Source organism: Orycteropus afer, unplaced genomic scaffold, assembly GCF_000298275.1.
Source record: "Orycteropus afer afer isolate SDZICR_OR568_19922 unplaced genomic scaffold, OryAfe1.0 scaffold00059, whole genome shotgun sequence".
NCBI classification, from domain to species: Eukaryota; Metazoa; Chordata; class Mammalia; order Tubulidentata; family Orycteropodidae; genus Orycteropus; species Orycteropus afer.
The window spans coordinates 151,262-160,934 of NW_006921646.1; the positions used below are offsets into that span (position 1 = coordinate 151,262).

The 9,673-nt window shown below is 46.5% G+C and overlaps 1 protein-coding gene across 1 annotated transcript; it reads left to right on the plus strand.

Annotated features, from left to right (window-relative positions):
- The first annotated feature begins 345 nt into the window (after positions 1–345).
- On the plus strand, positions 346–7,235 carry BRD2 (bromodomain containing 2). Its single transcript, XM_042780759.1, has 12 exons — positions 346–374; positions 1,902–2,205; positions 2,834–2,971; positions 3,438–3,576; positions 3,655–3,869; positions 3,963–4,337; positions 4,833–4,961; positions 5,151–5,399; positions 5,505–5,764; positions 6,447–6,751; positions 6,861–6,983; positions 7,099–7,235. Exons 1-12 carry the CDS (start codon positions 346–348, stop codon positions 7,233–7,235), a joined length of 2,403 nt encoding a protein of 800 aa, XP_042636693.1.
- The last annotated feature ends 2,438 nt before the right edge of the window (positions 7,236–9,673 follow it).

Genomic DNA, 9,673 nt, shown 5'->3' on the forward strand with positions numbered 1-9,673 from the left:
CAGGAAGAGGGAACCCCCGCAGCTCAACAGCGGGCTATATTGACGACGGTGTCTGGGATCGGGGGCTGTCCTTGGGTTTGAAGAGTCCGTCCCCCCGCGTTCGCCCGCCTCAGCTGAGGCCGCCGCCATTTTCTCACTGGCCGCCGCCTGTGGAGCGCGCCGAGAAATCTCCGGCCCAGCGGAGGAGTCGGCTTTCGTACCAGCTCGGCGAGGAGGTGTCGCCTAGAGGATCAAGGGCGACGGCCCTCCCCCACTTCCCGGGTTATGCTGGACCCGGCGGTGAGGGGAACCGAGGCCATCCGGACTTACCGCGGCTGAGGGCAGCGCCGGTTCCCCGCGGACAAGATGCTGCAAAACGTGACTCCCCATAACAAGTACGTTTTTGCGAGCCGCGCGTTGGGGAGGAGGTGGTGCAGGGTTGCGGGACGTCGCGTTCGGGGGCGTCGGGAGTTGATTCGAGTGCGCTGTGACTCTGCGACGCAGCCGCTGGCTCGCGAGAGGGGGTTGAGCGACGGTTTGGGAACCGTGGCGGCGGCCCGGTTACTGCGTATGGGGGGAGTGCAGGTTGTCGATTTGTATATTAATTATCGTAACGGGCCCCAGTCCTAATCGAGTCGGGCAAAGCATGTAATAGAGATGTACGAGTTGAAGTGGGCAGTCGGTTGCTCTACGGGTCTGATGTCTTAGACATGGGTTGTCGACAACCTTTTTGAGGGGTTCGTAGACTTACGTAGTGCCGTATACGGTTGCCATGGTGGTAGAGCGGCTAGCTACGGGGATTTCCGGAGTAGGAACCTGGTCTGGGTATTTCATGTCTAGAGCAGGTCTTTAGGCTAATCCCTGCTTTTTTTTTTGGTGTAGGGACTGGATTTGGGTTGGGGGTGGGTGGGTATGGGGAAGAGACTTTTTTTTTTTTTTTTTTTTGCATAAGAGTTTGATTCACGGCAGGAGGGTGGAGCTAAGTAAGGCCCTTCCAGTTTTGCAGATTGTAAACAATGAGATATTCCGGTGTAGTATTTTGAGCTTTAGGGTCTGGAAACACCTGGTCCGAAGGAGCACCTGAAGGAATGTAAATTTGAAACGGAACCACTGTTGCTGGCTTTTGGCTTCCAGAGTTAATGCTACAGTGGGTAAAGTTAGGAACGTGTGGTGGTGGTAGTAGGGATTTTGGGGTTTTTTTTTTTAAGTGGGGGATGGGAGGAACGTATCAAGCTTATGAGGGTACTTGCTGACCTTGACTGTAAGACTTTATTTTTTGAGTCCCTTGTAGACAGGAGACCGTTTCAGTTTGGTGCGAATTCTCAATCTCTGGGGGCTGGCAGCTGGGTTATTCTAGGCTGTGAAGTCTGACAAATGGTCCCTTGTCTGATATGAGTTGGAATGGTTTTTCCGTTAGATTTCTGGTTTTTTTCTGCGCTATGGAGTTTACCCAGAGCTGGTGAGGGATACTCATCTCCCCTGCCCGGATGGATTCTTAGATATGTTACCAGCATTTTATGGAACTACTGCTTATTTTTCTTTTTTTCCTCTTGATCACCTTCCCTAGGGCTCAACCACCATGGCAACCACCTATCCCTTAGTGTGGAGGAAGCTTGGGATTTGAGTTTCTCAGGTCCACCCATTAAGGTTCAGCCCCATCCCCATGGAGCAGTAGTTCTCAGATGCTGTGTCCTATCAGAAATCATCTTGGCTCTTTTGTTGTTAATAAAAAGGCAGATGGTAGAACTCATCAGAATCTCCAGGAAGTAGGACTTAGATTGATACACTAGAACAGGAAAAGGAGGTAGAAGCAAATTCCACAGATTGAAAATTATTTATATAAACTACACCGCCTGTCAATAGGTCCCAGTAGCTTTCCTAAATTTTTTTTTCTTTTTGTATTTTGTTTTCCTATTACCCAGGCTCCCTGGGGAGGGGAATGCAGGGTTACTGGGGCTGGGCCCAGAGGCAGCAGCTCCAGGGAAAAGGATTAGAAAGCCCTCCCTGCTCTATGAGGGATTTGAGAGCCCCACGATGGCTGCAGTACCAGCTTTGCAACTGACCCCTGCCAACCCACCACCCCCTGAGGTGTCTAATCCCAAAAAACCAGGACGGGTCACCAACCAGCTGCAATATCTGCACAAAGTGGTAATGAAGGCCCTGTGGAAACATCAGTTTGCGTGGCCATTCCGGCAACCAGTGGATGCTGTCAAACTGGGTCTGCCGGTGAGTAGAGACTTTGGTGTGGGGAGTTGTGGAAATGAGCAAGAGTGTGAGTGAGTGAGGTGGGCTGCCTAGTGTAGGTGCTGCGGCCCCTAGGGGGTTCCCACGTCTCCCATGTCAGGTAGATTGTCTCCCGATTTCTAGATCCTTGATCCTTTGTGATTAATCCCCACAGCTTGCTGTCTTGGCATTATCACTGTGCCCTCCACGTGTCCTTCCTTAACTTTTGTGCCCTGGCTCCATTTTACAGATTCCCACCCCGGGTTGGGAGAGAACCACGGTGGCCAAATTCTTAGCTTCTTCCTCTCCCACATGCAGCCCATGGATAGCCAGCCCCAGAGGTAATGTCACAGGATGGGAGAAGCCTACCAGAACTGGGTGGGAAGTGGGTGGTTAGAGAAAGGCATCTTGTTGGGTTTTCATTAATGAACTCTGTTCCTTTGTGGGTTTTTTGTTTTGTTTTGTTTTTTTGTCCTGTAGTTCAGTTGGGGCCGCAGTTAGGAGACTAGTAACCCTTTTATGCACATAGGGCTGTGAGTGTGAGAGAATGTGTGTTGGGGTCATTAGTTTTCCTGGGGGAATGGGGATTTATTTTGTTGTGGCTCTGAGAATCTCCTGTTTTTTCTTTCAGGATTATCACAAGATTATAAAACAGCCTATGGATATGGGTACTATTAAGAGGAGGCTTGAAAACAACTATTACTGGGCTGCCTCGGAGTGTATGCAGGATTTTAATACCATGTTCACCAACTGTTATATCTACAACAAGGTGGGCTTCTCTGTGTGTTAATTTAGTGAATGGGGAGAGGCTATTTTTTTTTTCCCCTTCAGATGTTTTATCTACGTAGTTTGGTTTTACCATAGGGAAGTGTTGTCAAAAGAGTACTCAGATTCTAGAAAATCTGAGCATTAGGACTCCAGAGTTAAGATTATTTAAGGAGAATATTTTTCATACCTTAAAAGGTTGACTTTGTTTCCCAAGAAAGCCAGGAGACCTGGGTAGAATAGGATCTATTTCTTTGTTAGCTCTCTCTTTCTTTCTTATGAACTTGCGTTAAAGACTCCCTCCCCCCCCCCCTTTCATTGGGAGGGAAGATAGTGGCCCATTGTGGGTAATTTTCGTTACTTGATGACAAAGGTACCTGAAGGTGGTAATAAGAAAGATGGTGTGCTTATTTTTTCTGAACTGGCATTTGATCCTTTTTATTAAACGTGTGTGTTTGTGTTCCTTGTAGCCCACTGATGACATTGTTCTGATGGCACAGACACTAGAAAAGATATTTCTCCAGAAAGTAGCGTCAATGCCACAAGAGGAGCAAGAACTTGTGGTGACCATCCCTAAGAACAGCCACAAGAAGGGGGCCAAGTTGGCAGGTAGGAAGAGTGGGGATTTTGCCAGTGGAGAGGAGAAGATGGGAAAGAATCAAAACTAATTTTTATTTGTCTTTATAGCTCTCCAGGGTAGTATCACTAGTGCCCATCAGGTACCTGCTGTCTCGTCTGTGTCACACACAGCCCTGTATACTCCACCACCTGAGATACCTACCACTGTCCTCAACATTCCCCACCCGTCAGTGATTTCTTCTCCCCTTCTCAAGTCTCTGCACTCCGCTGGACCTCCGCTTCTTGCTGTGTCTGCAGCTCCCCCAGCTCAGCCCCTTGCCAAGGTATTGATTTCTTTCGGACCATAGAAAGGAGAAAGTGTTGAAATGAGGTGAACTGGAATTTAAAACAAAACTTGCGTATTTTTTTCCTTGCAGAAGAAGGGGGTAAAGAGGAAAGCAGATACTACCACCCCTACGCCTACAGCTATCCTGGCTCCTGGTTCCCCAGCTAGCCCCCCTGGGGCTCTTGAGCCTAAGGCAGCACGACTTCCCCCTATGAGAAGAGAGAGTGGTCGCCCCATCAAGCCACCCCGGAAAGACTTGCCTGACTCTCAGCAACAACACCAGAGCTCCAAGAAAGGAAAGCTATCAGAACAGTTAAAACATTGCAATGGCATTCTGAAGGAGTTACTCTCTAAGAAGCATGCTGCTTATGCCTGGCCTTTCTATAAACCAGTGGACGCTTCTGCTCTTGGTCTGCACGACTACCATGACATCATTAAGCACCCCATGGACCTCAGCACTGTCAAGGTACCCACTGCATGGGGCAGATGGGATACTCAGGCAGTGATTGGAACTTAAAACAGCCAGTCACCTCACTATAGGCACACCATCAATCAGTCTTTGACTTTACTAGATGGCAGAGAAGGTCATGTGCTTCACATTGAACCTGTATTTCCTAGTGTTTAAAATAGTAAGGGTTGGGTTTTCTGTATTCTTAAAGCAATGCTACACATCTGTGATTACTGTTTACTGGAGTGCTGGATTTAGGGGAAATAAGGGGTGTAATGATAGTCAGAGGCTACCCCCTCACCTGTTACTTAGAAATGGTTTCTTTTTCTAGACATAGATATTTCTTCAACCCACCCAAATTCCTTTGACTTCAAACTTGAACCCCAGGGCACAGATCCTTAAGGTCATCCTTACTGTGCCCTCAAGAAGGGGCTCCTCTTATGGTGTCTGGGGTTAGCAGGGAAAGGTGAGTCTCCCTGCCTGTGCAGCTTCTGATGCTGCCTCCTTCTGCAGCGGAAGATGGAGAATCGTGATTACCGGGATGCACAGGAGTTTGCTGCTGATGTGCGGCTTATGTTCTCCAACTGCTATAAGTACAATCCCCCAGACCACGATGTTGTGGCCATGGCACGAAAGTTACAGGTGAGTGTTAAGAGTTGGAATTTGAAGAGTAAATAGATCTGGGGAGGCATTTTTGTAATTTGTGATGATGCACAGCTTCTGTATATAAGGCTCTGTATAGTTATAAATTGGAATCCTACTGCTGGGTGGCTGGGAATATTGAGGGCACTGTCTTATCAACATGGTTTTTGAGTCTGCTTTTCTTCCTAGGATGTATTTGAGTTCCGTTATGCCAAGATGCCAGATGAACCACTGGAACCAGGGCCTTTACCAGTCTCTACTGCCTTGCCCCCTGGCCTGGCCAAATCATCATCTGAGTCCTCTAGTGAGGAAAGTAGCAGTGAAAGCTCTTCTGAGGAAGAAGAGGAGGAAGATGAGGATGAGGAGGAAGATGAGGAGAGTGAAAGCTCTGACTCAGAGGAAGAAAGGGCTCATCGTTTGGCAGAACTACAGGAACAGGTATTTTGTCACTTTTCCTGGATAAGAGATACATGCCCTGTTTTTGCTGTTTGTTAGTCTTTATGATTCTTATTTTATTTATGTCTGATTCTTTTTCTTATCTAGCTTCGGGCAGTACATGAACAACTGGCTGCCTTGTCCCAAGGCCCGATATCCAAGCCCAAACGGAAGAGAGAGAAAAAGGAAAAAAAGAAGAAACGGAAGTCAGAGAAGCATCGGGGCCGAGCCGGGGTTGATGAAGATGACAAGGGGTCCCGAGCACCTCGCCCACCTCAGCCCAAGAAGTCCAAGAAAGCAAGTGGGAGTGGCAGTGCTGCTACACTAGGACCTCCTGGCTTTGCACCGTCTGGTGGAAGTGGCACCAAGTGAGTTCTGACAGGGTAGGGAGCCAAAAAGAACTTGGCTGTTTTTGTAATTTGTCTACGGACAACTGCTGCTTCCTAAGTTTTTGTGAATTTCTCTAAACCAGGGATTGGTGGATTATTTTCTGTAAGTTGAGTAACAACTACTACAGACTGCAAGCTGTAAGGCCTTTGTCACAGCTACTCAACTTGGCCAGTATAGCATGAAAGCAGCCATAAAAACCAAAAACCAAACTTACTGCTATCAAGTCAATTCCCCATAGCGACCCCTATTGGGTTTCCAAGGCATCTTTATAGAAGTAGATTGTCCTGTTTCCTTCCATGGAGCAGCTGGTGGGTTTGAACTACTGAACCTTCTGGTTATCAGCTAAATGCTTTATCCACCATGCTGCCAGAGCTTAGAAAGCAGCCATGAACGATCTCAAGCCTATATAAATTTTAAAAAGATGAGTAGGTAGATGTGTGTGTGTTTATATATGTACATAGCAATTTTTAAATATGTAAGGATTGCTCATAGTGAGAATTGGATAAATGTGTCTTACTCAATAAAATGCTCATTCCCTGGGGCAGTGTTTCAGAAGTTCCACTGAAGCCAGGAAATCAAGATTACTAGGTTGAACAGTGGGAGCATTTTAGGAATGTTAATGATGCTTCCATATTTGACAGTTTTTCCTTTTGCCCACAGACTCCCCAAAAAGGCCACAAAGACTGCCCCTCCTGTCCTTCCTGCGGGCTATGATTCAGAGGAGGAGGAAGAAAGCAGGCCCATGAGTTATGATGAGAAGCGGCAGTTGAGCTTGGACATCAACAAATTACCTGGGGAGAAACTGGGCCGAGTAGTACACATAATCCAAGCCAGGGAACCTTCTTTACGTGACTCCAACCCAGAAGAGATTGAAATTGACTTTGAAACGCTCAAGCCATCCACGCTTAGAGAACTTGAGCGTTACGTCCTTTCCTGCCTACGAAAGAAACCCCGGAAGCCCTATAGTAAGTGTGAATGAGGTCCATCAGTTAATCCAACAATTTACCTGTGGTTCAAGTCATAAAAACTGGAATATTTATCATGGTCTTAAGGAGTCCACATTTCTTTTTCCAGCCATTAAGAAACCTGTGGGAAAGACGAAGGAAGAACTGGCTTTGGAGAAAAAGCGAGAGCTAGAAAAGCGGTTACAAGATGTTAGTGGACAGCTCAATTCCACCAAAAAGCCCCCTAAGAAAAGTGAGTATCCTCTAAGGCCACTGCAAATTCACTAAAAACTACCTAGTTGACTTTTTCTTGGTAAGTGGAGTTACTGGTGTTTATAGTTTCATAACCTTTGAACTTTGTTCTGCAGTGAGTGAGAAAACAGAGTCTTCGGCTACACAGCAAGTAGCAGTGTCACGCCTCAGTGCTTCCAGCTCCAGTTCGGATTCCAGCTCCTCGTCCTCATCTTCCTCTTCTTCAGACACCAGTGATTCAGACTCAGGCTAAGGGGCTAGACCAGATGGGGCAGGAGGCTCCGCGGGACCGGACCCCTAGACCACCCTGCCTCGCCCCCCCCCCCCCGATATACTTCCTCATCTCACCCCCCACTGTAGGAGAGCTGGCTCTGCAGGGGGGAGGGACGCAGGGACATTTACTGAAGGAGGGACATATGGACAAAAGATTCTGAGTTTCTAGCCCCAGTGGGAGAATGACCTTGGGCATAGAACCCCCATTGAAAATGGATGGGAGTGGGCAAAGGCCCTGATAAAGGGTTACCTGAGGCCATAGCTGCTCTATTCACTTGAAAGGGGCCTGTATTTGAGGTTGGTGATTCTAATTTATTTTAAGTTGGGTAAGGCTGAGGCGGTGGGGGGTGGGCTATGGTCCCCTCAGCCTCCATAGGGAGGGAATGAAGGGGGAGCTCCCCCCCCTTTTTTTTTATGTTTGACTTTTTTTTTTTTTTTCCTACTCTGTTTTCCCTTATATTCTGCATTTGGGACTCTGGGGATTTCAGTCATCTCCCCATTTGGTCCCCTGGACTGTCTTTTTCCTTGTCTGTTGATTCTAACTTGTAAATAAAGAAAATATTATTCAAGTTCTGACTTAACAGTGATCTTACACCATTTGTTTCTGTAGTGATTCATTTCTAAAGTCAGGAAAATGATGAGGATTGTCAGAGACTTTTAAGGAAAGTAGTCCTGAGATGAGGAAAAGGAATTAGGTGTACTGTAATAGTCATGGGAGCTCTGGTGGTGTGTAGTGCCTGAGCCATTTGACTGAACTAGAAGGCTAACAGTTCAAACCCACCAGCCATTCCTCAGAAGGAAGATTGGGCAAATCTATTTTTGTACAGATACCACCTTAGAAACCCAAGGGAGGAGTCACTGAGTCGGAACTGACTTAATGGTAGTGAGTGTTGTTTTTTTTAATTATTATAATTTGTAAACACCATTAGATTATTACTGTTGTAATAGAAATAAATGCATCAGCCTTTTGTAAAAGTGAATCTTTCAGAGTAGCAGCTGGGGCCATGATTTGTTCTGCTTTAGATGTAGGAAGAACATAAACACTGGCTCATACCTTTATCAAGAATTTAGAACTCAAGACTTTGAAGTAGGCTGTTAATAAGTATTTCTCTACTAAAATGTGAAAGGTGGGTGGGAGGTAGTGAAGGGCTGATGGTCTGTGCATTGGATAGCTAAGTCTAGCTAGTGAAAGCTGTAAGACACCTGAATTGTGATGTAAAAGCCTTGGAAGTGGGAGTTGGGAATGTAGTTGAGCAGAGGGTTAATTTGCCATGGTAGAAATGGCGGTGTAGGGTGCAATTTGGAGGTGGTATAGAAGCTTTTGAATGTAACAAGCTGGACTCAATTGTTTCTCTAACATAGTTATGTATGAGGACTCCAGAACTTTAAAAAACTTGCTTTCTTGGCTCGCTCTATAGGAATTGTAATTAAATTAGGTCTTGGGCAATACTTTAAAAGCTCAGGAGGTTAAAATGCACTGCTTGGGTTGAATACTTGCCTGTGTGCAAAAGCCTTTGGAAGAGGTAGAGTGAGTGATAAAAGATTGGGAATGCAGAGACATTCATCTTAAGAGAAATGGGATAGGAATTGATATACTGAAGTCTTTTTATTGGATGAGAACCCTGTTGTTATGTGCCGTTGAGTCGGCCCCAACTTAAGCGACCCCTCCTTGGGTTTCCGAGGCAGTATCACTATGGAAGTAGATTGCCCAACCTTCCTTCTGAGGAGTGGCTGGTGGGTTTGAACCGCCAGCCTTCTGGTTAGCAGTCACGTGCTTTAGCCACTATGCTACCAGAGCTCCTAGCTGCATGTTTCTCCCATGAACAATGCTCGTGGGTTCAAACTGCTAACATTATTGTAGGCAGCCGAGTACTTTAATCACTGCACCATTCCTGTTTCCTATAAAATTGAACTTACAGTGATGAGAAGACTTGGCTCCTCCCCTTGAGCACAGAGCAGGCAAGAACAGTTGACCTGGACATGGGGAGCTCCTGTGTTACATCTGTTCCCTTTCCACATTAAAAAATAAAAGCCAAGCTCATTGACATTGAGTCACTTAGAACTCATGACAACCCATTGTTAACAGTAAAAATCCCTAGGATTTTAACATTTATTGAAAATCCAGGCATTTGTTTCATGGTGCTGCTGAGTATTGAAGCACCAACCTTTAGGCCAGTAGATAAAAACTGCTACCTAGGGGCCTAGTCCTTTTTTGCATTATTGTTGTTAGTTAAGTGCAGTCGAGTCCTTTCTGACTCATAGCGACCCCATGCACAGCAGAACGAAACACTGCCCGATCCAGCACCAGCCCCACAATCCCCGCTATACTTGAGCCCATCATCGCAGCCACCGTGTCAATCCATCTCCTTGAAGGCCTCCCCCTCTTTCGTCGACCCTCCACCCTAGCAAGCATGACAT

Excerpts from the sequence above, each read along its gene's own strand:
- BRD2 (XM_042780759.1), top strand. The coding sequence starts at position 346 with ATGCTGCAAAACGTGACTCCCCATAACAA. Across the intron at positions 2,972-3,437 it reads ACTGTTATATCTACAACAAG|CCCACTGATGACATTGTTCT; the intron begins GTGGGCTTCTCT and ends TGTTCCTTGTAG. Across the intron at positions 5,765-6,446 it reads TCTGGTGGAAGTGGCACCAA|ACTCCCCAAAAAGGCCACAA; the intron begins GTGAGTTCTGAC and ends TTTTGCCCACAG.